The sequence below is a fragment of the Heterodontus francisci genome, chromosome 34 (genome assembly GCF_036365525.1).
Source record: "Heterodontus francisci isolate sHetFra1 chromosome 34, sHetFra1.hap1, whole genome shotgun sequence".
Lineage (NCBI taxonomy): Eukaryota > Metazoa > Chordata > Chondrichthyes > Heterodontiformes > Heterodontidae > Heterodontus > Heterodontus francisci.
The window spans coordinates 1241580-1262902 of record NC_090404.1 but is presented as its reverse complement, the minus strand read 5'-3'; the positions used below and the strand labels follow the sequence as shown (position 1 = coordinate 1262902).

The 21323-nt window shown below is 57.0% G+C and overlaps 1 protein-coding gene across 1 annotated transcript in view; it reads left to right on the top strand.

Moving 5' to 3' along the window:
• The window catches only part of LOC137348452 (uncharacterized), a 108267-nt gene that overhangs the window by 44507 nt on the left and 42437 nt on the right, over positions 1-21323 (top strand). Inside the window, exon 7 of the mRNA XM_068013759.1 lies at positions 4672-4702. Within this exon, the coding sequence (XP_067869860.1) occupies positions 4672-4702 (31 nt within the window). The remainder of the gene's footprint in view (positions 1-4671; positions 4703-21323) is intronic.

The following is a 21323-nucleotide window of genomic DNA, read 5'->3' as shown; positions in this document are numbered from 1 at the left end:
GGACAGCGAGGACTCCCGACCTCTCCCAGGGCACATCCCCACCGGTCCTCCTACAATAGTGTCCGTGGGATCATTTATAACCCTCCTGAGAGAGCACACAGGAGCTCTCTTTATCGTCTCATCCCGAAAGACGGCCCTTCTGACAGTGCGGCACTCCCTCAGTACTGACCTCTGACAGTGCAGCGCATCCTCAGTACTGACCCTCTGACAGTGCGGCACTCCCTCTGTACGGACCCTCCGACAGTGCGGCTCACCCTCAGTACTAACCCTCTGACAGTGCAGCACTCCCTCAGTACTGACCCTCCGACAGTGCGGCGCACCCTCAGTACTAACCCTCTGACAGTGCAGCACTCCCCCAGTACTGACCCTCCGACAGTGCGGCGCTCCTTCAGTACTGACCCTCTGACAGTGCAGCACTCCCTCTGTACTGACCCTCCGACAGTGCGGCGCACCCTCAGTACTGACCCTCCGACAGTGCGGCACACCCTCAGTACTGACCCTCTGACAGTGCAGCACTCCCTCAGTACTGACCCTCCGACAGTGCGGCGCACCCTCAGTACTGACCCTCTGACAGTGCAGCACTCCCTCAGTACTGACCCTCCGACAGTGCAGCACTCCCTCAGTACTGACCCTCCGACAGTGCAGCACTCCCTCAGTACTGACCCTCTGACAGTGCAGCACTCCCTCAGTACTGACCCTCCGACAGTGCGGCACTCCCTCAGTACTGACCCTCTGACAGTGCAGCACTCCTTCAGTACTGACCCTCCGACAGTGCAGCACTCCCTCAGTACTGACCCTCTGACAGTGCAGCACTCCCTCAGTACTGACCCTCCGACAGTGCGGCACTCCCTCAGTACTGACCCTCCGACAGTGCAGCACTCCCTCAGTACTGACCCTCCGACAGTGCGGCACTCCCTCAGTACTGACCCTCCGACAGTGCGGCACTCCCTCAGTACTGACCCTCTGACAGTGCAGCACTCCCTCAGTACTGACCCTCTGACAGTGCAGCACTCCCTCAGTAATGACCCACCGACAGTGCAGCACTCCCTCAGTATTGACCCGCCGACAGTGCGGCACTCCCTCGGTACTGACCCTCTGACAGTGCAGCACTCCCTCAGTACTGACCCTCTGACAGAGCAGCACTCCCTCAGTACTGACCCTTTGACCGTGCGGTGCTCCCTCGGTACTGACTAAGTGCGGAACTCCCTCGGTACTGACTCGGTGTGGCACTCCCTCAGTACTGACCCTCTGACAGTGCAGCGACCCTCAGTACTGACCCTCTGACTGTGCAGCGCTCCCTCAGTACTGACCCTCTGACAGTGCGGCACTCCCTCAGTACTGACCCTCTGACAGTGCAGCACTCCCTCAGTACTGACCCTCTGACAGTGCGGTGCTCCCTCGGTACTGACTCAGTGCGGCACTCCCTCGGTACTGACTCAGTGTGGCACTCCCTCGGTACTGACCCTCTGACAGTCTGGCACTCCCTCGGTACTGACCCTCTGACAGTGCAGTGCTCCCTCGGTTCTGACTCAGTGTGGCACTCCCTCGGTACTGACCCTCTGACAGTGTGGTGCTCCCTCGGTACTGACTCAGTGCGGCATTCCCTCGGTACTGACCCTCTGACAGTGCAGTGCTCCCTCGGTACTGACTCAGTGCGGCACTCCCTCGGTACTGACCCTCTGACAGTGCGGTGCTCCCTCGGTACTGACTCAGTGTGGCATTCCCTTGGTACTGACCCTCTGACATTTTGGCACTCCCTCGGTACTGACTCAGTGCGGTGCTCCCTCGGTACTGACCCTCCGACAGTGCAGAGCTCCCTCGGTACTGACCCTCTGACAGTGCGGTGCTCCCTCGGTACTGACTCAGTGCGGAACTCCCTCGGTACTGACTCAATGTGGCACTCCCTCAGTACTGACCCTCTGACAGTGCAGTGCTCCCTCGGTACTGACCCTCCAACAGTGCAGAGCTCCCTCATTACTGACCCTCTGACAGTGCAGCGCTCCCTCAGTACTGACCCTCTGACAGAGCAGCACTCTCTCAGTACTGACCCTCCGACAGTGCGGCACTCCCTCAGTACTGACCCTCCGACAGTGTGGCACTCCCTCAGTACTGACCCTCTGACAGTGCAGCGTTCCCTCAGTACTGACCCTCCGACAGTGTGGCACTCCCTCAGTACTGACCCTCTGACAGTGCAGCGTTCCCTCAGTACTGACCCTCCGACAGTGCAGCGCTCTCTCAATACTGACCCTCTGACAGTGCGGCGCTCCCTCAGTACTGACCCTCTGACAGTGCGGTGCTCCCTCAGTACTGACCCTCCGACAGTGCGGCGCTCCCTCAGTACTGACCCTCTGACAGTGCAGCGCTCCCTCAGTACTGACCCTCCGACAGTGCAGAGCTCCCTCAGTACTGACCCTCTGACAGTGCAGAGCTCCCTCGGTACTGACCCTCTGACAGTGCGGAACTCCCTCGGTACTGACTCAGTGTGGCACTCCCTCGGTACTGACTCAGTGTGGCACTCCCTCGGTACTGACTCAATGTGACCCTCCCTCAGTACTGACCCTCCGACAGTGCGGCGCTCCCTCAGTACTGACCCTCCGACAGTGCGGCGCTCCCTCAGTACTGACCCTCTGACAGTGCGGCGCTCCCTCGGTACTGACTCAGTGTGGCACTCCCTCGGTACTGACTCAGTGTGGCACTCCCTCGGTACTGACTCAATGTGACCCTCCCTCAGTACTGACCCTCCGACAGTGCGGCGCTCCCTCAGTACTGACCCTCCAACAGTGCGGCGCTCCCTCAGTACTGACCCTCTGACAGTGCGGCACTCCTTCAGTACTGACCCTCTGACAGTGCGGCACTCCCTCAGTACTGTCCCTCCAACAGTGCGGCGCTCCCTCAGTACTGACCATCCGACAATGCAGCACTCCCTCAGTACTGACCCTCCGACAGCGTGGCGCTCCCTAAGTACTGACCCTCTGACAGTGCGGAGCTCCCTCAGCACTGACCCTCTGACAGTGCGGCACTCCCTCGGTACTGGCCCAGAGCGGCACTCCCTCGGTACTGGCCCAGTGTGGTGCTCCCTCGGTACTGACTCAGTGCATCACTCCCTTGGTACTGACCCTCTGACAGTGCGGCCCTCCCTCAGTACTGACCCTCTGACAGTGCAGCGTTCCCTCAGTACTGACCCTCTGACAGAGCAGCGCTCTCTCAGTACTGACCCTCCGACAGTGCAGCGCTCCCTCAGTACTGACCCTCCAACAGTGCAGCGCTCCCTCAGTACTGACCCTCCGACAGTGCGGCGCTCCCTCAGTACTGACCCACCGACAGTGCTGCACTCCCTCAGTACAGACCCTCTGACAGCGTGGCACTACCTCAGTACTGACCCTCTGACAGTGCAGAGCTCCCTCGGAACTGACTCAGTGCGGCACTCCCTCAGTACTGACCCTCTGACAGTGCGGTGCTCCCTTGGTACTGACTCAGTGCGGCATTCCCTCGGTACTGACCCTCTGACAGTCTGGCACTCCCTCGGTACTGACCCTCTGACAGTGCGGTGCTCCCTCGGTACTGAGTCAGTGCGGCATTCCCTCGGTACTGACCCTCTGACAGTGTGGCACTCCCTCGGTACTGACCCTCTGACAGTGCAGAGCTCCCTCGGTACTGACTCAGTGCGGCATTCCCTCGGTACTGACCCTCTGACAGTGCGGTGCTCCCTCGGTACTGACTCAGTGTGGCATTCCCTCGGTACTGACCCTCTGACAGTGAGGTGCTCCCTCGGTACTGACTCAGTGCGGCATTCCCTCGGTACTGACCCTCTGACAGTGCGGTGCTCCCTCGGTACTTACTCAGTGCGGCATTCCCTCGGTACTGACCCTCTGACAGTGTGGCACTCCCTCGGTACTGACCCTCTGACAGTGCGGTGCTCCCTCGGTACTGACTCAATGCGGCATTCCCTCGGTACTGACCCTCTGACAGTGCGGTGCTCCCTCGGTACTTACTCAGTGCGGCATTCCCTCGGTACTGACCCTCTGACAGTGTGGCACTCCCTCGGTACTGACCCTCTGACAGTGCGGTGCTCCCTCGGTACTGACTCAGTGCGGCATTCCCTCGGTACTGACCCTCTGACAGTGTGGCACTCCCTCGGTACTGACCCTCTGACAGTGCGATGCTCCCTCGGTACTGACTCAGTGCGGCATTCCCTCGGTACTGACCCTCTGACAGTGTGGCATTCCCTCGGTACTGACCCTCTGACAGTGTGGCACTCCCTCGGTACTCTGTGACGAGGGTTGTCCGGGATTATGTGCTCACATCTCTGGTGTTGCATATAGTTGTTATGTTCTGCAACGAGCTGCCTGAAAACAGGGTGGAAGCAGATTCAATTGTAACTTTCAAAAGGGAATCGGATAATGACTTGAAGGGGAAAATCTTCTGGGGCGATGTGGGGGCAGGACAGAATGGGAGTGGGTTTAATTGGAATGCTCTGTCAGAGAGCCAGCACACGTGCAATGGGCCAAATGTCCACCCTGTGTGTTGTATTATTCTATAATTATATCAACCGGGACATTCCAAACTCCGGGAGCAATTGTTCGATTTGGAGGTAATGCATCAGAACTGATTTCCACTCAAGTAGTGTCTGCGTTAATCTAATGGTGCTGATTTTCTATTCTCAAACATCAGGTTCTCCAAACTGCAATCAAACACTTCCTTGGTAAGATCAGTTTATTTATCATTCACTTTGATGAATTTGTAAAGGAAAGTATTATTATTTCAGGCCCCAGTGAGAAATTCAAACATTCCCAGGACTGGTACAGCACTGCGGTTAGATACAGAGTAAAGCTCCCTCTACACTGTCCCCATCAAACACTCCCAGGACAGGTACAGTACGGGGTTAGATACAGAGTAAAGCTCCCTCTGCACTGTCCCTATCAAACACTCCCAGGACAGATACAGCACAGGTTAGATACACAGCAAAGCTCCCTCTACACTGTCCCCATCAAACACTCCCAGGACAGGTACAGTACGGGGTTAGATACACAGCAAAGCTCCCTCTACACTGTCCACATCAAACACTCCCAGGACAGGTACAGTACGGGGTTAGATACAGAGTAAAGCTCCCTCTGCACTGTCCCTAACAAACACTCCCAGGACAGATACAGCACAGGTTAGATACACAGCAAAGCTCCCTCTACACTGTCCACATCAAACACTCCCAGGACAGGCCAATGGTGGAACGATGGGAATCGGGGGGATGCTCAAGAGGCCGGAATTGGAGGAAGGCAGAGATAGGGAGGGGTGTAGGGGCTGGAGGAGGTTACAGAGATAGGGAGGGTTGCAGGGGCTGGAGGAGGTTACACAGATAGGTAGGGTTGTAGGGGCTGGAGGAGGTTACAGAGATAGGGACTGCTGTAGGGGCTGGAGGAGATTACAGTGATAGGGAGGATTGTAGGGGCTGGAGGAGGTTACAGAGATAGGGAGGGTTGTAGGGGCTGGAGGAGGTTACAGAGGTAGGGAGGGTTGTCAGGGCTGGAGGAGGTTACAGAGGTAGGGAGGGGTGTAGGGCTGGTGGAGATTGCAGAGATAGGGAGGGGTGTAGGGGACTGGAGGAGGTTACAGAGATAGGGAGGGTTGCAGGGACTGGAGGAGGTTACAGAGATAGGGAGGGATGTAGGGACTGGAGGAGGTTACAGAGATAGGGGGGGATGTAGTGACTGGAGGAGGTTACAGAGATAGGGAGGGATGTAGGGACTGGAGGAGGTTACAGAGATAGGGAGGGTTGTAGGGGCTGGAGCAGGTTACAGAGATAGGGAGGGTTGTAGGGGCTGGAGGAGGTTAAAGAGATAGGGAGGGTTGTCAGGGCTGGAGGAGGTTACAGAGGTAGGGAGGGGTGTAGGGCTGGTGGAGATTGCAGAGATAGGGAGGGGTGTAGGGGACTGGAGGAGGTTACAGAGATAGGGAGGGATGCAGGGACTGGAGGAGGTTACAGAAATAGGGGGGGGATGTAGTGACTGGAGGAGGTTACAGAGATAGGGAGGGATGTAGGGACTGGAGGAGGTTACAGAGATAGGGAGGGTTGTAGGGACTGGAGGAGATTACAGAGGTGGAGAGGGTTGTCAGGGCTGGAGGAGGTTACAGAAATAGTGAGGGGTGTAGGGGACTGGAGGAGGTTACAGAGATAGGGAGGGGTGTAGGGGACTGGAGGACGTTACAGAGATAGGAAGGGGTGTAGAGGACTGGAGGAGGTTACAGAGATAGGGAGGGCTGCAGGAGCTGGAGGAGATTACAGAGATATGGAGGGCTGTAGGGGCTGGAGGAGGTTACAGAGATAGGGATGGCTGTAGGGGCTGGAGGAGGTTACAGAGATAGGGAGGGCTGTAGGGGCTGTAGGAGATTACAGAGATAGGGAGGGCTGTAGGGGCTGGAGGAAATTACAGAGATAGGGAGGGTTGTAGGGGCTGGAGGAGGTTACAGAGATAGGGAGGGTTGTAGGGGCTGGAGGAGATTACAGAGATATGGAGGGTTGTAGGGGCTGGAGGAGGTTACAGAGATATGGAGGGTTGTAGGGGCTGGAGGAGGTTAAAGAGATAGAGAGGGCTGTAGGGGCTGGAGGAGGTTACAGAGATAGGGAGGGCTGTCGGGGCTGGAGGATGTTACAGAGATAGGGAGGGATGTAAGGACTGGAGGAGGTTACAGAGATAGGGAGGGTTGTAGGGACTGGAGGAGATTACAGAGGTGGAGAGGGTTGTCAGGGCTGGAGGAGGTTACAGAAATAGTGAGGGGTGTAGGGCACTGGAGGAGGTTACAGAGATAGGGAGGGGTGCAGGGGACTGGAGTAGGTTGCAGAGATAGGGAGGGGTGTAGGGGACTGGAGGAGGTTACAGAGATAGGGAGGGGTGTAGGGGACTGGAGGAGGTTGCAGAGATAGGGAGGGGTGTAGGGGACTGGAGGAGGTTACAGAGATAGGGAGGGGTGTAGGGGACTGGAGGAGGTTACAGAGATAGGGAGGGGTGTGGGGAATGGAGGAGGTTACAGAGATAGGGAGGGGTGTAGGGGACTGGAGGAGGTTACAGAGATAGGGAGGGGTGTAGGGGACTGGAGGAGGTTACAGAGATAGGGAGGGGTGTAGGGGACTGGAGGAGGTTACAGAGATAGGGAGGGCTGTAGGGGCTGGAGGAGGTTACAGAGATATGGAGGGGTGTAGGGGCTGGAGGAGGTTACAGAGATAGGGATGGCTGTAGGGGCTGGAGGAGATTACAGAGATAGGGAGGGGTGCAGGGGCTGGAGAAGTTTACAGAGATAGGGAGGGCTGTCGGGGCTGGAGGAGATGACAGAGATAGGGAGGGTTGTAGGGGCTGGAGGAGAATAAAGAGATAGGGAGGGTTGTAGGGGCTGGAGGAGGTTACAGAGATAGGGAGGGTTGTAGGGGCTGGAGGAGGTTACAGAGATAGGGAGGGTTGTCAGGGCTGGAGGAGGTTACAGAGATAGGGAGGGTTGTCAGGGCTGGAGGAGGTTACAGAGATAGGGAGGGCTGCAGGGGCTGGAGGAGGTTACAGAGATAGGGTGGGTTGTAGGGGCTGGAGGAGGTTACAGAGATAGGGAGTGTTGTCAGGGCTGGAGGAGGTTACAGAGATAGGGAGGGTTGTAGGGGCTGGAGGAGGTTACAGAGATAGGGAGGGCTGGAGGAGATTACAGAGATAGGGAGGGGTGTAGGGGCTGGAGGAGGTTACAGAGATAGGGAGGGCTGGAGGAGATTACAGAGATAGGGTGGGTTGTAGGGGCTGGAGGAGGTTACAGAGATAGGGAGGGTTGTAGGGGCTGGAGGAGGTTACAGAGATAGGGAGGGTTGTCAGGGCTGGAGGAGGTTACAGAGGTAGGGAGGGGTGTAGGGCTGGTGGAGATTGCAGAGATAGGGAGGGGTGTAGGGGACTGGAGGAGGTTACAGAGATAGGGAGGGCTGTAGGGGCTGGAGGAGGTTACAGAGATAGGGATGGCTGTAGGGGCTGGAGGAGGTTACAGAGATAGGGAGGGGTGTAGGGGCTGGAGGAGGTTACAGAGATAGGGAGGGCTGTAGGGGCTGGAGGAAATTACAGAGATAGGGAGGGTTGTAGGGGCTGGAGGAGGTGACAGAGATAGGGAGGGCTGTAGGGGCTGGAGGAGATTACAGAGATATGGAGGGTTGTAGGGGCTGGAGGAGGTTACAGAGATAGAGAGGGCTGTAGGGGCTGGAGGAGGTTACAGAAATAGGGAGGGCTGTCGGGGCTGGAGGATGTTACAGAGATAGGGAGGGCTGTAGGGGCTGGAGGAGGTTACAGAGATAGGGAGGGCTGTAGGGGCTGGAGGAGGTTACAGAGATAAGGAGGGCTGTAGGGGCTGGAGGAGATTGCAGAGATAGGGAGGGCTGTAGGGGCTGGAGGAGGTTACAGAGATAAGGAGGGCTGTAGGGGCTGGAGGAGGTTACAGAGATAGGGAGGGATGTAAGGACTGGAGGAGGTTACAGAGATAGGGAGGGATGTAGTGACTGGAGGAGGTTACAGAGATAGGGAGGGATGTAGGGACTGGAGGAGGTTACAGAGATAGGGAGGGTTGTAGGGACTGGAGGAGATTACAGAGGTGGAGAGGGTTGTCAGGGCTGGAGGAGGTTACAGAAATAGTGAGGGGTGTAGGGCACTGGAGGAGGTTACAGAGATAGGGAGGGGTGCAGGGGACTGGAGTAGGTTGCAGAGATAGGGAGGGGTGTAGGGGACTGGAGGAGGTTACAGAGATAGGGAGGGGTGTAGGGGACTGGAGGAGGTTGCAGAGATAGGGAGGGGTGTAGGGGACTGGAGGAGGTTACAGAGATAGGGAGGGGTGTAGGGGACTGGAGGAGGTTACAGAGATAGGGAGGGGTGTAGGGGACTGGAGGAGGTTACAGAGATAGGGAGGGGTGTAGGGGACTGGAGGAGGTTACAGAGATAGGGAGGGGTGTAGGGGACTGGAGGAGGTTACAGAGATAGGGAGGGCTGTAGGGGCTGGAGGAGGTTACAGAGATATGGAGGGGTGTAGGGGCTGGAGGAGGTTACAGAGATAGGGATGGCTGTAGGGGCTGGAGGAGATTACAGAGATAGGGAGGGGTGCAGGGGCTGGAGAAGTTTACAGAGATAGGGAGGGCTGTCGGGGCTGGAGGAGATGACAGAGATAGGGAGGGTTGTAGGGGCTGGAGGAGATTAAAGAGATAGGGAGGGTTGTAGGGGCTGGAGGAGGTTACAGAGATAGGGAGGGTTGTAGGGGCTGGAGGAGGTTACGGAGATAGGGAGGGTTGTCAGGGCTGGAGGAGGTTACAGAGATAGGGAGGGCTGTACGAGGTTACAGAGATAGAGAGGGCTGCAGGGGCTGGAGGAGGTTACAGAGATAGGGTGGGTTGTAGGGGCTGGAGGAGGTTACAGAGATAGGGAGTGTTGTCAGGGCTGGAGGAGGTTACAGAGATAGGGAGGGTTGTAGGGGCTGGAGGAGGTTACAGAGATAGGGAGGGCTGGAGGAGATTACAGAGATAGGGAGGGGTGTAGGGGCTGGAGGAGGTTACAGAGATAGGGAGGGCTGGAGGAGATTACAGAGATAGGGTGGGTTGTAGGGGCTGGAGGAGATTACAGAGATAGGGAGGGATGTAGGGACTGGAGGAGGTTACAGAGATAGGGAGGGCTGGAGGAGATTACAGAGATAGGGTGGGTTGTCGGGGCTGGAAGAGGTTACAGAGATAGGGAGGGGTGTAGGGACTGGAGGAGATTACAGAGATAGGGAGGGTTGTAGGGGCTGGAGTAGATTACAGAGGTGGAGAGGGTTGTAAGGGCTGGAGGAGGTTACAGAGATAGGGAGGGTTGTCAGGGCTGGAGGAGGTTACAGAGATAGGGAGGGGTGTTGGGACTGGAGGAGATTACAGAGATATGGAGAGTTGTAGGGGCTGGAGGAGGTTACAGAGATAGGGAGGGCTGTACGGGCTGGAGGAGGTTACAGAGATAGGGAGGGCTGTAGGGGCTGGAGGATGTTACAGAGATAGGGAGGGCTGTAGGGGCTGGAGGAGATTACAGAGATAGGGAGGGCTGTCGGGGATGGAGGAGGTTACAGAGATATGGAGGGGTGTAGGGGCTGGAGTAGGTTGCCGAGATAGGGAGGGTTGCAGGGGCTGGAGGAGGTTACAGAGATAGGGAGGGCTGTAGGGGCTGGAGGAGATTACAGAGATAGGGAGGGTTGAAGGGGCTGGAGGAGGTTACAGAGAAAGGGAGGGCTGTAGGGGCTGGAGGAGGTTACAGAGATAGAGAGGGCTGTAGGGGCTGGAGGAGATTACAGAGATAGGGAGGGTTGTAGGGGCTGGAGGAGGTTACAGAGATAGGGAGGGTCGTAGGGGCTGGAGGAGGTTACAGAGATAGGGAGGGTTGTCAGGGCTGGAGGAGGTTACAGAGATAGGGAGGGGTGCAGGGGCTGGAAGAGGTTACAGAGATAGGGAGGGGTGTAGGGACTGGAGGAGGCTACAGAGATAGGGAGCGTTGTAGGGGCTGGAGTAGATTACAGAGGTGGAGAGGGTTGTAGGGGCTGGAGGAGGTTACAGAGATAGGGAGGGTTGTCAGGGCTGGAGGAGGTTACAGAGATAGGGAGGGGTGTAGGGACTGGAGGAGATTACAGAGATATGGAGAGTTGTAGGGGCTGGAGGAGGTTACAGAGATAGGGAGGGCTGTACGGGCTGGAGGAGGTTACCGAGATAGGGAGGGCTGTAGGGGCTGGAGGATGTTCCAGAGATAGGGAGGGCTGTAGGGGCTGGAGGAGATTACAGAGATAGGGAGGGCTGTCGGGGATGGAGGAGGTTACAGAGATAGGGAGGGGTGTAGAGGCTGGAGTAGGTTGCCGAGATAGGGAGGGTTGCAGGGGCTGGAGGAGGTTACAGGGATAGGGAGGGCTGTCGGGGCTGGAGGAGATTACGGAGATAGGGAGGGTTGTAGGGGCTGGAGGAGGTTACAGAGATAGGGAGGGTCGTAGGGGCTGGAGGAGGTTACAGAGATAGGGAGAGTTGTCAGGGCTGGAGGAGGTTACAGAGATAGGGAGGACTGTAGGAGGTTACAGAGATAGAGAGGGCTATCGGGGCTGGAGGAGATTACAGAGATCGGGAGTGTTGTCAGGGCTGGAGGAGGTTACAGAGATAGGGAGGGGTGTAGGGACTGGAGGAGGTTACAGAGATAGGGAGGGGTGTAGGGGACTGGAGGAAATTACAGAAATAGGGAGGGCTGCAGGGGCTGGAGGAGATTACAGAGATAGGGAGGGTTGTCAGGGCTGGAGGAGGTTACAGAGATAGGGAGGGGTGTAGGGACTGGAGGAGATTACAGAGATAGGGAGGGGTGTAGGGGCTGGAGGAGGTTACAGAGATAGGGAGGGCTGTAGGGGCTGGAGGAGATTACAGAGATATGGAGGGTTGTAGGGGCTGGAGGAGGTTACAGAGATAGAGAGGGCTGTAGGGGCTGGAGGAGGTTACAGAAATAGGGAGGGCTGTCGGGGCTGGAGGATGTTACAGAGATAGGGAGGGCTGTAGGGGCTGGAGGAGGTTACAGAGATAGGGAGGGCTGTAGGGGCTGGAGGAGGTTACAGAGATAAGGAGGGCTGTAGGGGCTGGAGGAGATTGCAGAGATAGGGAGGGCTGTAGGGGCTGGAGGAGGTTACAGAGATAAGGAGGGCTGTAGGGGCTGGAGGAGGTTACAGAGATAGGGAGGGATGTAAGGACTGGAGGAGGTTACAGAGATAGGGAGGGATGTAGTGACTGGAGGAGATTACAGAGATAGGGAGGGATGTAGGGACTGGAGGAGGTTACAGAGATAGGGAGGGTTGTAGGGACTGGAGGAGATTACAGAGGTGGAGAGGGTTGTCAGGGCTGGAGGAGGTTACAGAAATAGTGAGGGGTGTAGGGCACTGGAGGAGGTTACAGAGATAGGGAGGGGTGCAGGGGACTGGAGTAGGTTGCAGAGATAGGGAGGGGTGTAGGGGACTGGAGGAGGTTACAGAGATAGGGAGGGGTGTAGGGGACTGGAGGAGGTTGCAGAGATAGGGAGGGGTGTAGGGGACTGGAGGAGGTTACAGAGATAGGGAGGGGTGTAGGGGACTGGAGGAGGTTACAGAGATAGGGAGGGGTGTGGGGAATGGAGGAGGTTACAGAGATAGGGAGGGGTGTAGGGGACTGGAGGAGGTTACAGAGATAGGGAGGGGTGTAGGGGACTGGAGGAGGTTACAGAGATAGGGAGGGGTGTAGGGGACTGGAGGAGGTTACAGAGATATGGAGGGGTGTAGGGGCTGGAGGAGGTTACAGAGATAGGGATGGCTGTAGGGGCTGGAGGAGATTACAGAGATAGGGAGGGGTGCAGGGGCTGGAGAAGTTTACAGAGATAGGGAGGGCTGTCGGGGCTGGAGGAGATGACAGAGATAGGGAGGGTTGTAGGGGCTGGAGGAGATTAAAGAGATAGGGAGGGTTGTAGGGGCTGGAGGAGGTTACAGAGATAGGGAGGGTTGTAGGGGCTGGAGGAGGTTACGGAGATAGGGAGGGTTGTCAGGGCTGGAGGAGGTTACAGAGATAGGGAGGGCTGTACGAGGTTACAGAGATAGAGAGGGCTGCAGGGGCTGGAGGAGGTTACAGAGATAGGGTGGGTTGTAGGGGCTGGAGGAGGTTACAGAGATAGGGAGTGTTGTCAGGGCTGGAGGAGGTTACAGAGATAGGGAGGGTTGTAGGGGCTGGAGGAGGTTACAGAGATAGGGAGGGCTGGAGGAGATTACAGAGATAGGGAGGGGTGTAGGGGCTGGAGGAGGTTACAGACATAGGGAGGGCTGGAGGAGATTACAGAGATAGGGTGGGTTGTAGGGGCTGGAGGAGATTACAGAGATAGGGAGGGATGTAGGGACTGGAGGAGGTTACAGAGATAGGGAGGGCTGGAGGAGATTACAGAGATAGGGTGGGTTGTCGGGGCTGGAAGAGGTTACAGAGATAGGGAGGGGTGTAGGGACTGGAGGAGATTACAGAGATAGGGAGGGTTGTAGGGGCTGGAGTAGATTACAGAGGTGGAGAGGGTTGTAAGGGCTGGAGGAGGTTACAGAGATAGGGAGGGTTGTCAGGGCTGGAGGAGGTTACAGAGATAGGGAGGGGTGTTGGGACTGGAGGAGATTACAGAGATATGGAGAGTTGTAGGGGCTGGAGGAGGTTACAGAGATAGGGAGGGCTGTACGGGCTGGAGGAGGTTACAGAGATAGGGAGGGCTGTAGGGGCTGGAGGATGTTACAGAGATAGGGAGGGCTGTAGGGGCTGGAGGAGATTACAGAGATAGGGAGGGCTGTCGGGGATGGAGGAGGTTACAGAGATATGGAGGGGTGTAGGGCCTGGAGTAGGTTGCCGAGATAGGGAGGGTTGCAGGGGCTGGAGGAGGTTACAGAGATAGGGAGGGCTGTAGGGGCTGGAGGAGATTACAGAGATAGGGAGGGTTGAAGGGGCTGGAGGAGGTTACAGAGAAAGGGAGGGCTGTAGGGGCTTGAGGAGGTTACAGAGATAGAGAGGGCTGTAGGGGCTGGAGGAGATTACAGAGATAGGGAGGGTTGTAGGGGCTGGAGGAGGTTACAGAGATAGGGAGGGTCGTAGGGGCTGGAGGAGGTTACAGAGATAGGGAGGGTTGTCAGGGCTGGAGGAGGTTACAGAGATAGGGAGGGGTGCAGGGGCTGGAAGAGGTTACAGAGATAGGGAGGGGTGTAGGGACTGGAGGAGGCTACAGAGATAGGGAGCGTTGTAGGGGCTGGAGTAGATTACAGAGGTGGAGAGGGTTGTAGGGGCTGGAGGAGGTTACAGAGATAGGGAGGGTTGTCAGGGCTGGAGGAGGTTACAGAGATAGGGAGGGGTGTAGGGACTGGAGGAGATTACAGAGATATGGAGAGTTGTAGGGGCTGGAGGAGGTTACAGAGATAGGGAGGGCTGTACGGGCTGGAGGAGGTTACCGAGATAGGGAGGGCTGTAGGGGCTGGAGGATGTTCCAGAGATAGGGAGGGCTGTAGGGGCTGGAGGAGATTACAGAGATAGGGAGGGCTGTCGGGGATGGAGGAGGTTACAGAGATAGGGAGGGGTGTAGGGGCTGGAGTAGGTTGCCGAGATAGGGAGGGTTGCAGGGGCTGGAGGAGGTTACAGGGATAGGGAGGGCTGTCGGGGCTGGAGGAGATTACGGAGATAGGGAGGGTTGTAGGGGCTGGAGGAGGTTACAGAGATAGGGAGGGTCGTAGGGGCTGGAGGAGGTTACAGAGATAGGGAGGGTTGTCAGGGCTGGAGGAGGTTACAGAGATAGGGAGGACTGTAGGAGGTTACAGAGATAGAGAGGGCTATCGGGGCTGGAGGAGATTACAGAGATCGGGAGTGTTGTCAGGGCTGGAGGAGGTTACAGAGATAGGGAGGGGTGTAGGGACTGGAGGAGGTTACAGAGATAGGGAGGGGTGTAGGGGACTGGAGGAAATTACAGAAATAGGGAGGGCTGCAGGGGCTGGAGGAGATTACAGAGATAGGGAGGGTTGTCAGGGCTGGAGGAGGTTACAGAGATAGGGAGGGGTGTAGGGACTGGAGGAGATTACAGAGATAGGGAGGGGTGTAGGGGCTGGAGGAGGTTACAGAGATAGGGAGGGCTGGAGGAGATTACAGAGATAGGGTGGGTTGTAGGGGCTGGAGGAGATTACAGAGATAGGGAGGGATGTAGGGACTGGAGGAGGTTACAGAGATAGGGAGGGCTGGAGGAGATTACAGAGATAGGGAGGGGTGTAGGGACTGGAGGAGATTACAGAGATAGGGAGGGTTGTAGGGGCTGGAGTAGATTACAGAGGTGGAGAGGGTTGTAAGGGCTGGAGGAGGTTACAGAGATAGGGAGGGTTGTCAGGGCTGGAGGAGGTTACAGAGATAGGGAGGGGTGTTGGGACTGGAGGAGATTACAGAGATAGGGAGGGTTGCAGGGGCTGGAGGAGGTTACAGAGATAGGGAGGGCTGTAGGGGCTGGAGGAGATTACAGAGATAGGGAGGGTTGAAGGGGCTGGAGGAGGTTACAGAGAAAGGGAGGGCTGTAGGGGCTGGAGGAGGTTACAGAGATAGAGAGGGCTGTAGGGGCTGGAGGAGATTACAGAGATAGGGAGGGTTGTAGGGGCTGGAGGAGGTTACAGAGATAGGGAGGGTCGTAGGGGCTGGAGGAGGTTACAGAGATAGGGAGGGTTGTCAGGGCTGGAGGAGGTTACAGAGATAGGGAGGGGTGCAGGGGCTGGAAGAGGTTACAGAGATAGGGAGGGGTGTAGGGACTGGAGGAGGCTACAGAGATAGGGAGGGTTGTAGGGGCTGGAGTAGATTACAGAGGTGGAGAGGGTTGTAGGGGCTGGAGGAGGTTACAGAGATAGGGAGGGTTGTCAGGGCTGGAGGAGGTTACAGAGATAGGGAGGGGTGTAGGGACTGGAGGAGGTTACAGAGATAGGGAGGGATGTAGGGACTGGAGGAGGTTACAGAGATAGGGAGGGCTGGAGGAGATTACAGAGATAGGGAGGGGTGTAGGGACTGGAGTAGATTACAGAGATAGGGAGGGTTGTAGGGGCTGGAGTAGATTACAGAGGTGGAGAGGGTTGTAAGGGCTGGAGGAGGTTACAGAGATAGGGAGGGTTGTCAGGGCTGGAGGAGGTTACAGAGATAGGGAGGGGTGTTGGGACTGGAGGAGATTACAGAGATAGGGAGGGTTGCAGGGGCTGGAGGAGGTTACAGAGATAGGGAGGGCTGTAGGGGCTGGAGGAGATTACAGAGATAGGGAGGGTTGAAGGGGCTGGAGGAGGTTACAGAGAAAGGGAGGGCTGTAGGGGCTGGAGGAGGTTACAGAGATAGAGAGGGCTGTAGGGGCTGGAGGAGATTACAGAGATAGGGAGGGTTGTAGGGGCTGGAGGAGGTTACAGAGATAGGGAGGGTCGTAGGGGCTGGAGGAGGTTACAGAGATAGGGAGGGTTGTCAGGGCTGGAGGAGGTTACAGAGATAGGGAGGGGTGCAGGGGCTGGAAGAGGTTACAGAGATAGGGAGGGGTGTAGGGACTGGAGGAGGCTACAGAGATAGGGAGGGTTGTAGGGGCTGGAGTAGATTACAGAGGTGGAGAGGGTTGTAGGGGCTGGAGGAGGTTACAGAGATAGGGAGGGTTGTCAGGGCTGGAGGAGGTTACAGAGATAGGGAGGGGTGTAGGGACTGGAGGAGATTACAGAGATATGGAGAGTTGTAGGGGCTGGAGGAGGTTACAGAGATAGGGAGGGCTGTACGGGCTGGAGGAGGTTACAGAGATAGGGAGGGCTGTAGGGGCTGGAGGATGTTCCAGAGATAGGGAGGGCTGTAGGGGCTGGAGGAGATTACAGAGATAGGGAGGGCTGTCGGGGATGGAGGAGGTTACAGAGATAGGGAGGGGTGTAGGGGCTGGAGTAGGTTGCCGAGATAGGGAGGGTTGCAGGGGCTGGAGGAGGTTACAGGGATAGGGAGGGCTGTCGGGGTTGGAGGAGATTACGGAGATAGGGAGGGTTGTAGGGGCTGGAGGAGGTTACAGAGATAGGGAGGGTCATAGGGGCTGGAGGAGGGTACAGAGATAGGGAGGGTTGTCAGGGCTGGAGGAGGTTACAGAGATAGGGAGGACTGTAGGAGGTTACAGAGATAGAGAGGGCTATCGGGGCTGGAGGAGATTACAGAGATCGGGAGTGTTGTCAGGGCTGGAGGAGGTTACAGAGATAGGGAGGGGTGTAGGGACTGGAGGAGGTTACAGAGATAGGGAGGGGTGTAGGGGACTGGAGGAAATTACAGAAATAGGGAGGGCTGCAGGGGCTGGAGGAGATTACAGAGATAGGGAGGGTTGTCAGGGCTGGAGGAGGTTACAGAGATAGGGAGGGGTGTAGGGACTGGAGGAGATTACAGAGATAGGGATGGTTGTAGGGGCTGGAGGAGGATACAGAGATAGGTAGGGTCGTAGGGGCTGGAGGAGGTTACAGAGGTAGGGAGGGGTGTAGGGACAGGAGGAGGTTACAGAGATAGGGAGGGCTGTAGGGGCTGGAGGAGGTTACAGAGATAGGGAGGGCTGTAGGAGATTACAGAGATAGGGAGGGTTGTAGGGGCTGGAGGAGGTTACAGAGATAGGGAGGGTTGGAGGGGCTGGAGGAGGTTACAGAGATATGGGGGGGTGTAGGGGCTGGAGGAGGTTACAGAGATAGGGATGGCTGTAGGGGCTGGAGGAGATTACAGAGATAGGGAGGGGTGCAGGGGCTGGAGAAGTTTACAGAGATAGGGAGGGCTGTAGGGGCTGGAGGAGATGACAGAGATAGGGAGGGTTGTAGGGGCTGGAGGAGATTAAAGTGATAGGGAGGGTTGTAGGGGCTGGAGGAGGTTACAGAGATAGGGAGGGTTGTAGGGGCTGGAGGAGGTTACAGAGATAGGGAGGGTTGTCAGGGCTGGAGGAGGTTACAGAGATAGGGAGGGCTGTACGAGGTTACAGAGATAGAGAGGGCTACAGGGGCTGGAGGAGGTTACAGAGATAGGGTGGGTTGTAGGGGCTGGAGGAGGTTACAGAGATAGGGAGTGTTGTCAGGGCTGGAGGAGGTTACAGAGATAGGGAGGGTTGTAGGGGCTGGAGGAGGTTACAGAGATAGGGAGGGCTGGAGGAGATTACAGAGATAGGGAGGGGTGTAGGGGCTGGAGGAGGTTACAGAGATAGGGAGGGCTGGAGGAGATTACAGAGATAGGGTGGGTTGTCGGGGCTGGAAGAGGTTACAGAGATAGGGAGGGGTGTAGGGACTGGAGGAGATTACAGAGATAGGGAGGGTTGTAGGGGCTGGAGTAGATTACAGAGGTGGAGAGGGTTGTAAGGGCTGGAGGAGGTTACAGAGATAGGGAGGGTTGTCAGGGCTGGAGGAGGTTACAGAGATAGGGAGGGCTGTACGGGCTGGAGGAGGTTACAGAGATAGGGAGGGCTGTAGGGGCTGGAGGATGTTACAGAGATAGGGAGGGCTGTAGGGGCTGGAGGAGATTACAGAGATAGGGAGGGCTGTCGGGGATGGAGGAGGTTACAGAGATAGGGAGGGGTGTAGGGGCTGGAGTAGGTTGCCGAGATAGGGAGGGTTGCAGGGGCTGGAGGAGGTTACAGAGATAGGGAGGGCTGTAGGGGCTGGAGGAGATTACAGAGATAGGGAGGGTTGAAGGGGCTGGGGGAGGTTACAGAGAAAGGGAGGGCTGTAGGGGCTGGAGGAGGTTACAGAGATAGAGAGGGCTGTAGGGGCTGGAGGAGATTACAGAGATAGGGAGGGTTGTAGGGGCTGGAGGAGGTTACAGAGATAGGGAGGGTCGTAGGGGCTGGAGGAGGTTACAGAGATAGGGAGGGTTGTCAGGGCTGGAGGAGGTTACAGAGATAGGGAGGGGTGCAGGGGCTGGAAGAGGTTACAGAGATAGGGAGGGGTGTAGGGACTGGAGGAGGCTACAGAGATAGGGAGGGTTGTAGGGGCTGGAGTAGATTACAGAGGTGGAGAGGGTTGTAGGGGCTGGAGGAGGTTACAGAGATAGGGAGGGTTGTCAGGGCTGGAGGAGGTTACAGAGATAGGGAGGGGTGTAGGGACTGGAGGAGATTACAGAGATATGGAGAGTTGTAGGGGCTGGAGGAGGTTACAGAGATAGGGAGGGCTGTACGGGCTGGAGGAGGTTACTGAGATAGGGTGGGCTGTAGGGGCTGGAGGATGTTACAGAGATAGGGAGGGCTGTAGGGGCTGGAGGAGATTACAGAGATAGGGAGGGCTGTCGGGGATGGAGGAGGTAACAGAGATAGGGATGGGTGTAGGGGCTGGAGTAGGTTGCCGAGATCGGGAGGGTTGCAGGGGCTGGAGGAGGTTACAGGGATAGGGAGGGCTGTAGGGGCTGGAGGAGATTACAGAGATAGGGAGGGTTGTAGGGGCTGGAGGAGATTACAGAGATAGGGAGGGTTGTAGGGGCTGGAGGAGGTTACAGAGATAGGGAGGGTCGTAGGGGCTGGAGGAGGTTACAGAGATAGGGAGGGTTGTCAGGGCTGGAGGAGGTTACAGAGATAGGGAGGACTGTAGGAGGTTACAGAGATAGAGAGGGCTATCGGGGCTGGAGGAGATTACAGAGATCGGGAGGGGTGTAGGGGCTGGAGGAGGTTACAGAGATAGGGTGGGTTGTCGGGGCTGGAGGAGGTTCCAGAGATAGGGAGTGTTGTCAGGGCTGGAGGAGGTTACAGAGATAGGGAGGGGTGTAGGGACTGGAGGAGGTTACAGAGATAGGGAGGGGTGTAGGGGACTGGAGGAAATTACAGAAATAGGGAGGGCTGCAGGGGCTGGAGGAGATTACAGAGATAGGGAGGGTTGTCAGGGCTGGAGGAGGTTACAGAGATAGGGAGGGGTGTAGGGACTGGAGGAGATTACAGAGATAGGGATGGTTGTAGGGGCTGGAGGAGGATACAGAGATAGATAGGGTCGTAGGGGCTGGAGGAGGTTACAGAGGTCGGGAGGGGTGTAGGGACAGGAGGAGGTTACAGAGATAGGGAGGGCTGTAGGGGCTGGAGGAGGTTACAGAGATAGGGAGGGCTGTAGGAGATTACAGAGATAGGGAGGGTTGTAGGGGCTGGAGGAGGTTACAGAGATAGGGAGGGTTGGAGGGGTTGGAGGAGGTTACAGAGATAGGGAGGGTTGTCAGGGTTGGAGGAGGTTACAGAGGTAGGGAGGGGTGTAGGGAAGGTGGAGATTGCAGAGATAGGGAGGGTTGTAGGGGCTGGAGGAGGTTACAGAGATAGGGATGGTTGTCAGGGCTGGAGGAGGTTGCAGAGGTGGAGAGGGGTGTAGGCGCTGGAGGAGGTGACAGAGATAGGGAGGGGTGTAGTGACTGGAGGAGGTTACAGAGATAGGGAGGGATGTAGGGACTGGAGGAGATTACAGAGATAGGGAGGGGTGTAGGGGACTGGAGGAGGTTACAGAGATAGGGAGGGGTGTAGGGGCTGGAGTAGGTTGCCGAGATAGGGAGGGTTGCAGGGGCTGGAGGAGGTTACAGAGATAGGGAGGGCTGTAGGGGCTGGAGGAGATTACAGAGATAGGGAGGGTTGTAGGGGCTGGAGGAGGTTACAGAGAAAGGGAGGGCTGGAGGGGCTGGAGGAGGTTACAGAGATAGAGAGGGCTGCAGGGGCTGGAGGAGATTGCAGAGATAGGGAGGGTTGTAGGGGCTGGAGGAGGTTACAGAGATAGGGAGGGTCGTAGGGGCTGGAGGAGGTTTCAGAGATAGGGAGGGTTGTCAGGGCTGGAGGAGGTTACAGAGATAGGGAGGACTGTAGGAGGTTACAGAGATAGAGAGGGCTATCGGGGCTGGAGGAGATTACAGAGATAGGTAGGGTCGTAGGGGCTGGAGGAGGTTACAGAGGTAGGGAGGGGTGTAGGGACAGGAGGAGGTTACAGAGATAGGGAGGGCTGTAGGGGCTGGAGGAGGTTACAGAGATAGGGAGGGTTGTAGGAGATTACAGAGATAGGGAGGGTTGTAGGGGCTGGAGGAGGTTACAGAGATAGGGAGGGTTGGAGGGGCTGGAGGAGGTTACAGAGATAGGGAGGCTTGTCAGGGTTGGAGGAGATTACAGAGATAGGGAGGGTTGTAGGGGCTGGAGGAGGTTACAGAGAAAGGGAGGGCTGGAGGGGCTGGAGGAGGTTACAGAGATAGAGAGGGCTGCAGGGGCTGGAGGAGATTGCAGAGATAGGGAGGGTTGTAGGGGCTGGAGGAGGTTACAGAGATAGGGAGGGTCGTAGGGGCTGGAGGAGGTTTCAGAGATAGGGAGGGTTGTCAGGGCTGGAGGAGGTTACAGAGATAGGGAGGACTGTAGGAGGTTACAGAGATAGAGAGGGCTATCGGGGCTGGAGGAGATTACAGAGATAGGTAGGGTCGTAGGGGCTGGAGGAGGTTACAGAGGTAGGGAGGGGTGTAGGGACAGGAGGAGGTTACAGAGATAGGGAGGGCTGTACGGGCTGGAGGAGGTTACAGAGATAGGGAGGGTTGTAGGAGATTACAGAGATAGGGAGGGTTGTAGGGGCTGGAGGAGGTTACAGAGATAGGGAGGGTTGGAGGGGCTGGAGGAGGTTACAGAGATAGGGAGGCTTGTCAGGGTTGGAGGAGGTTACAGAGGTAGGGAGGGGTGTAGGGATGGTGGAGATTGCAGAGATAGGGAGGGTTGTAGGGGCTGGAGGAGGTTACAGAGATAGGGAGGGTTGTCAGGGCTGGAGGAGGTTGCAGAGGTGGAGAGGGGTGTCGGCGCTGGAGGAGGTGACAGAGATAG